The sequence below is a fragment of the Pyxicephalus adspersus genome, chromosome 5, assembly GCF_032062135.1.
Source record: "Pyxicephalus adspersus chromosome 5, UCB_Pads_2.0, whole genome shotgun sequence".
In the NCBI taxonomy this organism is placed as follows: domain Eukaryota; kingdom Metazoa; phylum Chordata; class Amphibia; order Anura; family Pyxicephalidae; genus Pyxicephalus; species Pyxicephalus adspersus.
The window spans coordinates 61290065-61305857 of NC_092862.1; the positions used below are offsets into that span (position 1 = coordinate 61290065).

Genomic DNA, 15793 nt, shown 5'->3' on the forward strand with positions numbered 1-15793 from the left:
TATGGGGACAGTGATGAGATACCTCAATAAAAATTTCAGTACATACAGATAACATTTAAAGACATTTTTATTTTTGTGCATTTAGTTTTAGTGTTTTGTGAAAAGATTCTGTTTTTGCTGGGGTTCATTAGCTTGAAAATATAGTATGATGGCAAATTTAAACAATGTGGAATGATGAGCCTCATCACCCATATAAATCACCCATATAAAGATAGATTATCTTTGCTGATTTTCTAGTCAAAGACCAAAAGAAGAATCCAGTTGCTCCTCAGATACTTCTCCCAATTTATCATTATTATTAATATTATTATTAATAAACAGGATTTATATAGCGCCAACATATTACGCAGCACTGTACATTAAATAGGGATTGCAAATGACAGACTAATACCGACAGTGATACAGGAGGGGAGAACCCTGCCCCGAAGAGCTTACAATCTAGTAGGTGGGGGAAATATCATTGGAACACATGTGGCCCAGTGTAAGAGGTCTATCATTATCCATTAATATTTTTTTGTTAAAAGTTCACTGCATAAGGCTAGGTACACACGCGCAATAATTCTCTTTAGAAAACGAACGACCATTTAACGACTATTTAAACGATCATATATTGCACAATTCTATACACGCTATAACGATACACTTGTTCAAATATAATCGACCAATAATGTACACACTAGATACGATTGTTTAAACGATGCAGGAAGTGACGTGTACCAGAGAAAGTGTACCGCAGAACAATTCATGATCACTGGACGACCGTACACACAACAGATAGCGAACGATCGTCGCCCAATCAGATCCGCCGGGGCGGTGGTTTGTTTCCAGCGACATTCCTTGTACATCGTCGACCAGTGGTTCACTTTTAATGTTAGGGATTATAAGCCATTATTTATTGTGCGTTTCAAACGATAAATATTGCATGTGTGTCTTTTACCTACTGAGGATAAATATTTTGTTCTATAGAAATAAAATGAAAACATAGAGAAGATATTATTAGAGTTTCTTGATAATTGCTCTAGGTTTCAGCTTTCAGGAGTGTTCAGGTATTCCCCATGATTACTTTTATTTATTCAGTGCAGCATGTGATACCACAATACTTGTCTGAGCCATCTAGAATCCGGCTCCATTAATCAGCCCAGTGAAAGAGTTGTATTATCCGTATTGCTGTGCGTTTCCTTGGCAGTGTTTTTAGGTCATCCCTTTGGATTCTCTCTTTTCCCCCCACTTTACAGAATGAAATAAGAAATATCCCGCCCCTATCCTCAGCCCACCATGCTCTCCTCCCCTTGTACAACCCCTTCCCATCTAGTACACTGCTTACACTACAATAATCAGTGCTCTTGCTTGTTCTTACAACACAATGATGAGCATATCAAACTGATGACAGCTTCAGCATGGCTAATGTGATCCACCTACCTTCATCACATACCTAATACACAGACATGTGCTAATAGCAGTGAAGTGCACATTGTCTTTCATTGACAGCTAGATATATTGTTCATTGTGCATGGACTGACTGACCTACAGAGGCTTTGCTGCCTAGAGATACAATGTTTTTTCCTTGATTACAAAGTACACTTTTACCCAGGCTGCTCACACTGAATGCAATAAACCTACAATCATCCCAAGCACTGGATGCCAATCTGGTGGACATGCAATATGGTACAGCAGAAGCCTGATAGGGATTACAGTAATATTGGATAGATCACACATGTGACAAGCCAAGCAGACAGCTGCTTCACCTTACATACAGTCTGGGTGAAGAGGATAAGCTATATTACCATGTGTCTGGTCAAGGAGGGGCACACTTCCCTGCAATTTAAAGAAGTGAAGTTCCAACATTTTTTCAAATTGCATGAAAAATTAGTAGCAACAGGGAATGTAAGCTAAACTGCATTTTGTTGCTGCAGTACATATATATAAACATTCATACCTATCCCCCATCACAAAGCCCTCTCTAATAAACCCTAGGCATGCATGCAGAAGATGGATGAAGTATGAGTGTCCCTCCTGTACAATGCACATACCATGCTGAAGAGGTTGAAGCTTGGCAGGCAGAGTGTGGAGGAGCTGGCTTGGAGCTGATTGGGTGAGCGCTGTCCAGGGTATCAGAAGCGGCGCTGCTGCTCAGCGCTCTGACTTGCAGGATGTGTCTGCGAGCTGTGCAGGGTATAAGGCAGGGGATACACTGCAGCCTCGGCATCCCTGTGCACGTGACCCCTCCTTCCCTCCCTCCCTCTCTGCCTGCATGCTTGGAGAATGCTGCAACACTTTTATTGTGTTCCCTGCTTATTGTATGAGAACTTATTTCTCATTCTCAGGATCATTCCTAGCTCTGCTAAAGATCGTTGTTTAAATACAAGTCACTTTTATGTCACCTTTATTGATCGGTTTGTTGGTTTATTTCTACCTTTTGTTGGAAGTTGAAAAAAAAGATGCAGAGGTTGAAACTTCTTCAAATGTTTGTGTTCAGGAAACAGGTCTATTCACCCCATGCCAGTTATGTTGTATTTTCCATATACACTAACTTGTGTTGCATTATAGCAGTCCTTTCCTTTTTAATTGAGACAAGGGACTACAAAACGCGCCAGCAGAATTTTGTATGCAGCAAATAGAAAAGCACATTAAATTTTTTGCTGTGTGCTGTAATCAAAATAAACGCACGATGCATTTAATGTGCATGGCCATGTGGATGGGCATAAAGTCTTGCCCAAAAGTGTAAAGTTGCAGGGTGTTGACACATATGCTTTGATCTAGGTTAGGCTGCTTGTTACAATTCATTGGGGGAAGACAGCCCATTTATTTTAATAAGTTGCAGAATGCACTACAATAATGCATGCACAGCACACAAACCATTATTGTAGGTGATTGGCAAACTCAATGCACATTGATGTGTCACAAAGCACATGTGCATTAATGTAACACACAGAAACAGCAAAGTGTGAATGGGCCCTTAATTTGAAGCCAATTACTGTTTTCTTATTACACATAAACAATAATATTCATCACATCTAATTGAGAGATAGGGAAAACCTTTTTAATGTGCCATTCAGTTTAGTTTAACAGAATATAATTCCTTCTAGGCTCCAAAAGCAGTGGGATAAACCTCTGGATCGGCCTTTTACCCTTGAGGAACACTTCAAACAATTTCAAGGTGTCAGGTAACCCCTGCTATAATCAGTCAATTGGAAAAATGCTATTTGTATTGATTGCCACGGGTAGAATGACCCCATACATTGGTGATCACAATGCCACTTTAACAGACCGCTAAAATGGTTCTTGGTTTTATACACTTGGCTCTGCCAGGCGCTGTTGGCTTTGACCGTGTAGGCTTTTTTGGGGGGATCAATCAGCCACCAAAGAACCCCTGAAAACTTCTGGAGGAACCTCAGGCTTTCATGGAATGGTTGAGAATGGCTGCTGTAGATCAATTTTCTAAAAGCACAGCAGAATTCTAAGCCACTTGTTATATTTATATTTTATTTTAAAGTATATAAATTATATTTTAAAGTATCTAATACTACTAGGGTTCTACTGTAACAGGTTAATCCGTTTCTGCAGAAATCTATTCCAAACTTTCACAGATTTATCTGTAAAGAACCCATTGCTCTGCTGACTATTAAACATTTTTTTCTATCAATTATTAAGGTGATTGCATTTAGCTGAATTATCTGAGGTCCTTTCTGACCCTTATTATTGTAGTTGCCCATCTCTGCACCCCACAGTAGCTTTTTGTGTATACCAGCGCCCAAAATTGAAGCAATACTCAAATTAAATAATGCTATGTATGAGGGAGAAGACAATGATATTCTCATCTTACATTCATTCAGGTTTTATTACAAATATGTTTTTAGCTATTACTAGTTTTATAAACTAAATATACATCCTGCAGTCTTTTAGGATGTTTTTTTTCTGCAAGTTAAACAATATGAGTTAGAAAAATTAATCTGAATAATGTTTATAAATACTATCACAAAAAATTATTTACAGGATGATTTACAATTTGAAGAGCTATGCTGTTCTATTAGTGTGCTGCTTCTCCATCACTGTCCAGTCAATATCCTGAAGATGTGTTATTGATGAAATAGTGCTTTTACTAAGTATATTGAATTATGTTGACTTGCAGGGGTGTTCGGGTCATAAAATCAGGTGAATCAGTCCAAACTTACACATTTCATTTGTGTATGTAAATATTTGCTTAGCCTATAAACTGGATGACCTGGTCCTGCAACACTAAAAAGTATATGGTTTTGTATCTTGTTTACAGACGTTTAACATTTGTAGAATGGGAAAGTCACTAAAGCAACTAAAGCCAAAACATTTATATTTATTATAAATAAAATGAATATATTTATTTTGTTTTATATATGAATGATACATTCCTTCCTCCTGTTGTTCTAAAAATGTGTTCAATTACTTCCCATAAATACCCTACATCTTTTGCAGAGAACTGTATACCCTTCATGTCTGAGGCTGCAACTTATGCTCTGTTCAGGATGTCTTCCACCAGTAGGCAACCCATTTTGCAGGCTGGAAGCTGACATTTCAGCCACTCTGCTGCCCTCTAGTGTTAGTCAAAAGTAGTGAAACCACCAGCAGCCTCTGTACATATTGACTGCATAAACACTTTTTCAAAGTAAGAACACATTTTTAATACATTGCTTATATACGATTTTGTGTTTTGTGCTTTAATAATTCATATTTTGTGAGATCTATGACTTAAAAATCTGATGATAACAGAGAAGGGCCAAATGACACATATTGTAACTCTGTCATGTGTAGTAGGAATACTTCACAGCCATGCAGATTAGTAATTCAGAGTAAGGTCAGTACTCTTGATCTGCATGCTTGTCCTAGGTATCCTAAAAGCCCAGGAACAAGTATTTTCAGTACGAAAAGTCATCAGTGGTAGCCTCTGTATTTTTTCAGCACATTTTTATTTTAAAATAATTATTTTAATTTCCTGAACATTAAACATTTCTCATAGAATACTTTGCTGAAAATAATTGTAACAACCGTATTGATTGGGTATGTAAAAGTTTCAAGAAGTAATCAAAAGAGAAGCCACTTACAAATAGGATTGTTTTTATAGACTGATTGCTGTTTTGCTGTCCTGTAACCCTTATAGAACCAACTTGCCAGCCTGGTGCCCTCTGCATACCGTGGCGCCTGTGTCGCATCATTTCCTGTTTAAGTTTTGGTACATTGGTATGCAAAGTTATAAAAGTTATTAATAATACTTTCACCTAAAGCAACTTTGAAAATAAACATGTGATTTACTACTTTCACTTCTCTTCATCCTCTAACAACAATCACTTTGCCTTTTTTAATTATAATGTCTCAATGCTGCTAGTCTCCTTTTACCTGCCCATAGCCTTTCACTGTTTATATATATACCGTATGTCATTGATTGCTGCATAAGGCTAGGTACACACGCGCAATAATTCTCTTTAGAAAACGTGACACCATTGCAATATATACAATATGCACAATATGCAATGCAAATATTGTCTGATTTCTCAGTACAAATTATTCATCTGGGCACTGGGGCTCTTTGACATTTTTTATTTCTGGACATTCAGTCCAGAGATTTACAGAGCCAGCCAGGTGACTTGCAGTTAGAGCAGTGCATGTGGGTCACCTACCTGCCCGTAGGCTGTGATTGGTCAATACGGGAGAAGCAGAAGACTCTCCCTGAACAATCTTTCTAGCTAATCTGAAATACTGTACAATAATGTAAATATTCTTATCCATGTGTTGGCATATAAAAAAACTTGTTTTTTGTAGATGTTTCTGGATCTGCTTCCTGCTTTGCATCACTACACAGTCATTTTGCTTTACTGCTCCTTCTCACAATGTGCATCTATCATTCAGCCAACTCACAAACAAATAAGGCACTCCCTATGGGGCACATATCTCAACAGTAGTTAAGAGCAACTAAAGAAGACCATACACTATGCAATATTTTAAATAGATTACATGTAAAAAAATCAGTAAAAACATCAAATCTAACAAAAATTTGTTAAAAACTAGGACATTCCTTATGAATGTCAGATCAATATATCAATCATATGCCCATTCTATACCTAATCAACTGCCAAAAACTCTGCCCGCAACACCCCAGCTCCCTCACTGGCTCAGACAGGCTATTGTACTTCTGCTTAACATGCTCTCCAAAAACTTGTAGCTATTGGGAGCATTTAGTGGGGTGTGTGTGTTGCAGGAAGGTGCCATTTGTTTAGGACAGTCTTCTGCAATTCCTGACTCACTGACCTGGAGTAAGTATGTATATCACAGTTACTTTCTAATCTTCCTGCTTGTGACAGGTCACAGATGGGGACCACAGGCATTTTCAGGAGGGGATCAGAATTGGCAGCACCAGTAGTTTTCTCAGTACAAATTTTCTATCAGAGAGAAAGAGTAAGAAATAAAATGCATTTCACTGCACAGCTCCCACCAATGGCTACAATACAAATATCTATAATAACATCATATTAAAGATATGGAAAATAAGCTTCCACAAGTGTGAAAGTCAAGTCAAAAAGTATTTATGTAAACACAGGGATATGATTGCTTTTTAATGATAAAATGTGATGCTTATTCAGAGGCATAATCTGCAATGGAATTGGATATATGTATTCTATAGTTAGGCTGATTTGTAGACTGGTCACATCTTGTTCAGACAAAATTACAATTTTGTAGCACTTTGTGAGAGTTTTTGAGTGATTGTTGAGAGTACAGTGTCATAAGAACTCTGTATATGACCATCGGCATGAATTGCTCTCACTAATAGATGCAATTGAAAGGCCCAATCCCATGAAATAGCTGTTGTGGCCCCGCTAGCCGGTACAAGTAGGACCAGCAAGGAGCATACATATCAGAAGGGATGCTGGGGATGCTTTATTCCTTACAACAAGGCCTACGTCACAATGCAAGGCTTGCTTGTGTTGCTGGCTTTGTGACGTGTGTTAAGGGGCGTGGCCCTGCTGATTCAGGTTGTAGTAGATTTTACCATGTTGTCCAATCGGTTTAGTGGTCGGTGCACACGCAGATCTGCTGACATTCACAGCTATCCTTATACACATATTGTGTGCATGATACCAAGAGAATGAAAGTAATTAAAGAGATTGCAAATACAACATTATACAATATATTATATATTTTTTAGTTGTCCTGTAATAACAATGCTCTCATAGTACACAATAAATGCTGACCTATCAATATTGTATAAAACCAGGTGTAGCTGTGTAAATCTATAAAATCTTAAAACGTTTAAAACTAACTATTTCAATGCTTCAATTTTCTTGCATTATTGAGTAATTTATTTCCTTGAGTTAATAACACAAAGACGTTAGACCTAAACACCTAGGAGACATCATATGTATCCTTTTTATTCTATAGCACAGTATAATATTATTCCCTAATAAACATATGTTTCAGTAGTAAAAGCTGATTTCCTGGCAAACTGTTAAATCCACAGATAAAATACACATGTTCATCAAGCCTTTAGATTTATACAACACAGCCCTGCCTAGAAGAGAAGATTACCTAAATTTTAACAGCTGTATGTAATAATACTTTCTGCTACCGTCGCTTCCCCAGCCTGTGACTGGACTGTAAAAGGAGAAGCAGCATACTGATAAGCTCATCTCTCTAATCTCTCCTCATGTCAGAATGCTCTTTGCACTGCTGCATAACAGATTGGCTTCCTTGGTTGCTTCCCCCTCTCCCACCATGAATTTTGTTATATAGTATAATGTAAGAGACTAACACAAAGCCAAATTCAGGTACTGAGACTATTTGGTTTAAAACACAAAAAATAGAAGGTATTATTGAAATAATGAGTATCTTTTCTATTTGACTGGAGTTTGGCTTTAATGGGAAGCTTTATTAGGTGCACCCTATCCAAAATAAATGAACATGGTACCCCATGACTAACCAGTGTATTATCGTAGCTTTGCCGTGATGCATTGCAAACAGTAGTAGTATTAATGGAAAGTATATTAAAATAATGGCAGCTATGTGCTGGTGTAAAGCCTTGAGTCTGGTTGCTTTGTTAGGTGACTTGTGTATTTGCATACTGCTGACGCTCGCTCTTCTGAGAATGACAGCAGGTTTGCTGGTATGTATACAAATGTCCTTGTGTCTGGTAACATCACCATTTTCCCTATCTTTCTTTACAAAGAAGGATTACTGTGTAGCTATTTAGTCTATAGTGGAAAAGGAATAATCTGCTATAAATATAAACAGAGGCAAGTCATTCTGTGCAATTCAGGATCAGTTTCCCAATGTGGCTTTCTGTAATGCATTGGCAGTGATACCCAGCAGGTGCTTATGCAGCTCTCCTTATCATATCAATAACAATATCACATTTCATGCACCAGGTGGTGGTGGACTTTAGGAAGCATCACATGTTTAGCATGGTTTAGTTTGAGTACTGTGTTGGAATTTGTTTAGAATGGAGACTCTCTGGAGTAATAGGTGCAGGTTCAGGGAATAAGAGCCTCACACTTCAAGGTAAAGCCATAATTCCTGGGGGATACTGATAGGTCTGACTGGAGAGAAGAAGAATAGATTTTAGAAAGAGGGGCACAATATGAAATGTTAAAGGTCTTTCTTTTTTGAGTGCCTCTATCATCAATTTTGAATTCAATAAGACTAATGGTAACACACCAGTGTGCAATCTTGTGGCAAGTGTTAGGCTATGTACACACGTGCAATAATTATCGTTGGAAACGAACAACTGATCGTCCAATAATCGTTAACCAAAAAAGTGAACAACGACTGGCCAGGGCTCAGGGCCGATTTGGGACCAGAATCTGGCATGTGTACAGCGCCCGTCATCCATCGTCCGAATGACCGTCCTCGCGGATCCAAGGACGATGGATGACCATCGATCTTAATAGAAGCAAAGGGGGAGGGAGCGCAGCAGGGTGCAACTCCATCGTTCTCCTCCTCCCCTCTCCATAGAGCAGAACGCCGCTGTATGTACAGCACTCATTCATGCATCATGCAGTCCTTAGTCACTGGAAAGGATCGTAAAAGATCCTTTCCTACAACAAATATTGCATGTGTGTATGTAGTTTAAGAGATGATGTAGCTGCCACTGCTGAGCTGAACTCATTGTAAAGAATGCTAACTGCCCGGGTGTAAAGTTCTTTCAGTGCCAGTAGTTTTAGACACCATAAACAACCATGCAGATAACTGCGCAAATATTAGGTGATCACCTGAGCTGCATATTCATTATGTGAACGATGCTTCCAATTTATTTGACTTTCATGTTGATGTAAAATTATTGAAAAAGGGGGATCAATATGAAAAAATCATCAATCTGAAATGCTGCTACTCCTTTACTGTCCAATGAGTAGGTTAGAGGTAGAAGGATGGCCAATTTGTATTTCCTAACTTAGTACTATCATGCACCTGGCTATGTATATCTCAGGAATGTCTGGAGAAAAATAGAAATTTTGGCAGGTAAAAATCACATATATGTGCGAGCTGCCTGATTGTAGATCATTGATGTTTCTGCTTTGGATTAGTTAGTGAGGGTTGTGATCGATAGAACCTCCTATATACAATAACATAAGGGTATCTGATATTTTATAGGCCCTTATAATATGTCCCTCCTCATACAACTAATCTCTTGTACCTTTTTTGGCGACAAATGTACACAAAGCTTGAGTTCAGGAATTGTTTATAAATTAGGAGCATATGTGTTTCAGACATTGATTAATTTTAGATTAAGATGTAATTAATAAACTGACTTAAAATTCATGCAGAACCTGTTTATAATTGAGGTTCTTTGAGCCATGCATGCATAGTAGCAATACACGTAAAATGATTAAGAGGGGTGACCTATGCCAAAATCTAAAATAGTCAGTGTAATTTTTCACTGTTTCTGCTTCAGCAAAAAGCGGTGCAGTAGCAGAACGTATACAATGTATTCTTGCATAGTTTGGACGTTAAGGTTGACCAGCAGTTTGCAGACATAATAAATCAAGGTGAATAATCTGTACAGATCCTCTACCTGCTTCTATTTTGGACTATGAGCGCAGAGCCGGATTTATTGCGCTCTATCGCCCTCTTGTGGAAAAATAGTAAATTGCAATGTTTTCAGGCCATTGTGATGAGTGAACACAATTTATTTTTCAGGCTTTAGTTTCCATATTCTTTGCAGTATATGTCAAACATTTATTTGTCCATTCACTAGTGTCTATATAAAGGGCTACCAACCACCCTCTGTTTCCAGAAACTGGTTCAAACTAAAGGTTTCAAAGGTCTAATTGTTCTTAAGTTTTTGTCTTTTTTTTGTTTTCAATACTCTAATATGAGAAACCCTGCACACAAAGTACACCCGAGTCATCTCTTGTTGTCTTTTATTGCCATGAACACAATTGCAGCCTTTTGGGACTCATTTGTATAACGGATAAGCTTAGTGTAAAACCTGTCCTATGAAATGTGTTGGCCACCCAACTTTTCTTGTCAAATTGCTGGATGGGCAGCTGTCATGCTGATCTTTTAGCTTGAATATATTCTGAGCTGCTTCTTCTGAGTCTGCCACTTCAAAATAATAATACCAGACAGACTTTCAGAAGAAGCCAGTCATTTATTATACGTATATGCTTGTGGGAGTATATTATACTATTATACTGATATACTTCTATTTGTGGGAACTGAGATCACAGCCGTACTGTCCAAAACAGTGTGTAAGAGACACAAAATAGCTTCTTCCAGCGTTCAGAAATAGAAAACATTGCTTTTCTGAAGCAGAAATTATCAAATTTAGGCAGCAAAACTAAATCCTAACCTAGGACAAGTCAAAGATAACAGATAACCGTGCCAAACACAAGGCTACCGGAGGGTTTTCCCCTCAGACCCCCACCCCCCCACGCAGGCCTCCCCCTGAGCTCAGGCTCCATCCCCCAGTCTGCCCTGGCAGTTTTTTTTTATTGGGATTTGGCAGGTGCTGCACAGCTATCTCCCAATCCCGGGCTGGGAAATGGATGGAGTGTTTGGCCCACCCATTCTATCCCATACACTCCAGATCCCAAATTGTAAAGCTGCAGTATTACCAATAAAATGGAGTTCAACTCAAGTACACAAATTGTGCTTATGTGTATCAATCCCAAGTTCTGTTCACATGATTATATTGCTGCCTCCAATAATTGGTGGTGTACCCCAGGGCTCAGTGTTAGGATCATTACTTTTTAATAATTTATAAATAAAATAGGGTTTACGGATTATAAGCACCATTTCTGTGTTTGCAGATGACACTGAACAATGTAATGGAATGCCGTTCATACACGATGATTTATCAAAGCGTTTCAATTTGGCAGGTATATGACAAATTAGGTTTAAAGTTGATAAATGTAAAGTTTTACACTTGGAGGCAAATAACCTGCATCATACATCATCATGCCATGTGCAAGCATCATATATTGTAGCGGGATGAAAACTTTGGGGGGCTCAATGAAAAGAAGGAACTGAGTATTGTAGCAAATCAAAGACTTAATATTGGCATGAAAAACTCAAGGTATAGACTCCCGTGAGGACATAATCCTGCCTTTGTACAAAGCATTAGTCAGACCTCATCTGCAATATGCAGTTTAGTTTTTGGCAACAGTAAACAAAAAGGTTGTTGTGGAACTGGAGAAAGTGCAGAAAAGGGCAACTAAACTGATCAGGGGGCCAAGGGTTGTAAAATGGATTGGGCAGCTTTTCGGCACCCTATCACATCCACATTAAAGAGAATCTGACATCCCTCCTACCTATGGTATGTGAGCTCCTTCTCCCCTTCTATTGAAGTGTGGTGATTGCATTCCCATATCTAACACTGGAACAGGGTAACATGCTCCCCCATCCCCAGAAATACCAGAATTTCATAGTACACCTGCAGACAAATGAAGCAGTGGGGTATGTGGCTTCCTTATCAAGAGAACTGGTTCCGGGGAGGATATGTTCTGGCAAGGTGTGGGTGTTGTGTGTACATTTTAGTCCAATGGTATATTTATATGTGACACTAAATATAGTTAACAAGAAAGCACATCACTAAAACTTAAGCTGGTATTGTTTGGGAGGAGTAGACAAATAACACCTGTCTAGGCATGCACACATTCCACCCATGACACTAATAATGGGATGACTTGATCAATTCCTTATCTGATTAGTATACAGGTGCATTGTACTGCATGCTGCTTTCACGATGGGTACACTCAGAACTGATCTGACAGTTTTTTTTATCTCCTAGTCATCTTTGCTTTGGGTATATTGTTGGAATCTGTTTAGGTTAATGCATATTATACTTTTAAATACTATACTAAGACAAAAGTAAAATACATGCAGACATTTCTAAAATGTTCTGATTATAGTGTTGTGAAATGTAAAGCTCAGAGCTACCCATGTTTCCAGAAACCTGTTCAGTTACATTTTAGAAGCTGTCAGTGGCAAAAACAATCAGCAGATAAATAATATTACGGGTAGTAGGGATACACTTCCTGTAATGAAAATGTCTCTGCTACAGCTCAAAGACAACTATTCATGACATTATTATTATTATTATTCATAATAATAAATAGAATTTTTATAGCACCAACATATTACGCAGGGCTGTACAAGAAATAAGGGTTGCAAATGACAGACAGATACAGACAGTGACACAGCAGTGCCATTTATTTATTATGGATCCTTAAATCACAACTATAGTAGCAGGAAAAGTAATTGCAGTGAAATGCATCACAAAATACATGTTGTGCCTTGTGCTGCACAACTTTTAAATTAAAGGTCACCTTTACTTTTTATGCAATAAAGCAGAACCAAACGCACTATACTCACCTGTCCTTGTTTCATTGTAGGGTGCCACCCTCATTTTGCATTCTCTCCTTGTTCATCTTGAGTTTCAGGGCCAGGATCAAGTAAAGGTTATTCAGTCCCAGGAAAGGAAGCAGAAGCCAGAACTGTCAGGTACCCTGCATGCGCAGCTCAGCTCTGGATGGTGATCAGACAGGTAGGAGGGATTTTTGCAATAGGGATATTGCCTGTAATATTCACCTGCCTGACTGGGGATTTTTTAAAGTGGAATCAATTCCTGTGTATGTACTCCATATTAGAATTAACATCAACGATTTCTCATCAACTGGGGTACTAGTGTGGAACTGTTGGGTTTAGTGTTAATGAAAATTGAAAATAACTTTTGAAATTAAATTAGCATTTAGAAGGTATATACAATATTAGTATTCATAGAGAGAGATTTATTCAAATATTGTTTAAACATTGAAATACAAACATAGACCAAAACAGAACAATAAAGTAAAAGACTAAGCCAAAAATCCACACAGCATTAGCAGCAAAATAAAAAATGTAGCAGCACAATTAACACAGAAGAATAGCAAGTCTATAGCCAAAAGAGGTGCAGGAAATAAATCAGAAACAAAAAACAAACAAACAGCAGAACAGTCAAGCAATAAGAAAGTATGTAAAGTCCAATTTTAAACTTTTAAAGCGTATATGTATACATTGGCTTTCAACTGGTAGATCCATTTACACTCACATTGTAATAATTGCTTATCATAGTCCCCCCCCCCCAACTCGTAGATCAGGATGTATATGATCCAGGGCTACAAAATGTACATTGTCAGGATATGATTTTTGGCATTTTATAAAATGTCTTTCTATTGGGTACATTACATTTGAGTTTTTAATATCATACACATGATAATATATCCGTTTTTTTTTTAAAGGGCAGAATGTTTTTTTTTAACATAGAAGGCTCTACAAGCACAAAGCAAAAGATAAATGGCCCGGTTGGTATTGCAATTCACAAAGTGTTTAGGATAGAATTTAGTCTTGGTGAATATGATGTTAAAAATGCTTTGAAAATGTTATGAATTTTTTTAAAACAATATTATTAAATGGAAATGGAAATTATTATTGACATTGTTTTGAAAAAAAACAATATATGCCTTAAAAGAAATGTGTTGTCTACATCAATGAACCCTCAGTGACAGACCCCAGTGCACTTCTCAGCATTAAAAACCTCAGTGACAGACCCCAGTACACTCCTTAGTACTAGAACCTTCAGTGATAGATCACGTTCACTCCTCAGTATTAGAACCCTCAGTGACAGGCACCAGTATACTCCTTAGTACTAGAACCTTCAGTGATAGATCACATTCACTCCTCAGTATTAGAACCCTCAGTGACAGACCCCAGTACACTCCTCAGTATTAGAACCCTCAGTGACAGGCACCAGTACACTCCTCAGTATTAGAACCCTCAGTGACAGACCCCAGTATACTCCTTAGTACTAGAACCTTCAGTGATAGATCACGTTCACTCCTCAGTATTAGAACCCTCAGTGACAGACCCCAGTACACTCCTTAGTACTAGAACCTTCAGTGATAGATCACATTCACTCCTCAGTATTAGAACCCTCAGTGACAGACCCCAGTACACTCCTTAGTACAAGAACCCTCAATGACAGACCCTAGTGCACCCCTCGATATTAGAACCCTCAATGACAGACCCCAGTGCATTCCTCAGTACTGGAACACTCAGTGACATACTCCAGTGCACTCCTCGGTATTGGAACCCTCAGTGACAGACCCCAGTGCACTCCTCAGTGTTATTACCCTCAGTGACAGACCCCAGTGCACCCCTCAGTGACATACTCCAGTGCACTCCTCAGTATTGGAACCCTCAGTGACCGACCGCAGTACATTTGCCAGTATTGGAACTCTCAGCAACTGACTGCAGCCCTCAGTATTAGAACCCTCAGTGACAGACCCCAGTGCACTCCGCAAGTTTTGGAACCCTCAGTGACAGACCCCAGTGCACTCCTCAGTGTTATTACCCTTAGTGACAGACCCCAGTGCACCCCTCGATATTAGAACCCTCAGTGACATACTCCAGTGCACTCCTCAGTATTGGAACCCTCAGTGACAGACCCCAGTGCACTCCGCAAGTTTTGGAACCCCTAGTGACAGACTTCAGTGCAACCGTCGATATTGGAACCCTCAGTGACAGACCTCAGTGCACTCCTCAGTATAAGAACACTCAGTAAAAGACCCCACTGCGCTCCTCAGTGTTATTACCCTTAGTGACAGACCCCAGTGCACCCCTCGATATTAGAACCCTCAGTGACATACTCCAGCGCACTCTTCAGTTTCGGAAACCCTCAGTGACAGACCCCAGTGCAGCCCTCAGTATATTATATTTATACCAGTTATACATGTATCTTACTCCATGGTGCTACAGATTAATCATGGTTTCTAGTACAAGGACAACACCAATGACCAATCACACCACAAGTGCTGGGCAAGAACATGCCAGTTTTATGTCCTATTGCATTAAGGTGCTGCACTGGTGCACAGAAATCAGAATAGGTTGCAACTTGATGCAATATGACTGCATAGCACTGTAGCAGTAAGAATTTTAAAAGGCAGAACACGTTATATACACCATTCTCACAGCTCATGCCCCTCTTATTGTGTTTATACGATATATCATTTATTACTGTATTTTATGGATATGTTATACAAATTTTCTCTGAGGAAAGATGCACATTTGTAATATGTCCCCTAATGTTATCTCTCTACTTCCTGTACAACTCCATTTCATTCTATGCACCACCAGGCACGCCATGACACGGACCATACACCGCATCTACAGCGTGTCTATCATGGTAACAAAGAGACAAGCTCTCCTCAGGTCACTCAGGCCGCCATTGCTGTGACTGAGGAGGAGGACAGCACGTAGCTGAAGGAGGAGGGGCGCGTGTGATATCAGTGCTCGC

General features: G+C 38.9%; 1 protein-coding gene across 1 annotated transcript in view; it reads right to left on the bottom strand.

Annotated features, from left to right (window-relative positions):
• The window catches only part of ELOVL2 (ELOVL fatty acid elongase 2), a 54034-nt gene extending 51923 nt beyond the window's left edge, over nt 1-2111 (bottom strand). The window contains exon 1 of the mRNA XM_072411684.1: nt 2031-2111. Within this exon, the coding sequence (XP_072267785.1) occupies nt 2031-2033 (3 nt within the window). The 5' untranslated portion in view covers nt 2034-2111. The remainder of the gene's footprint in view (nt 1-2030) is intronic.
• Nucleotides 2112-15793: the final 13682 nt, after the last annotated feature.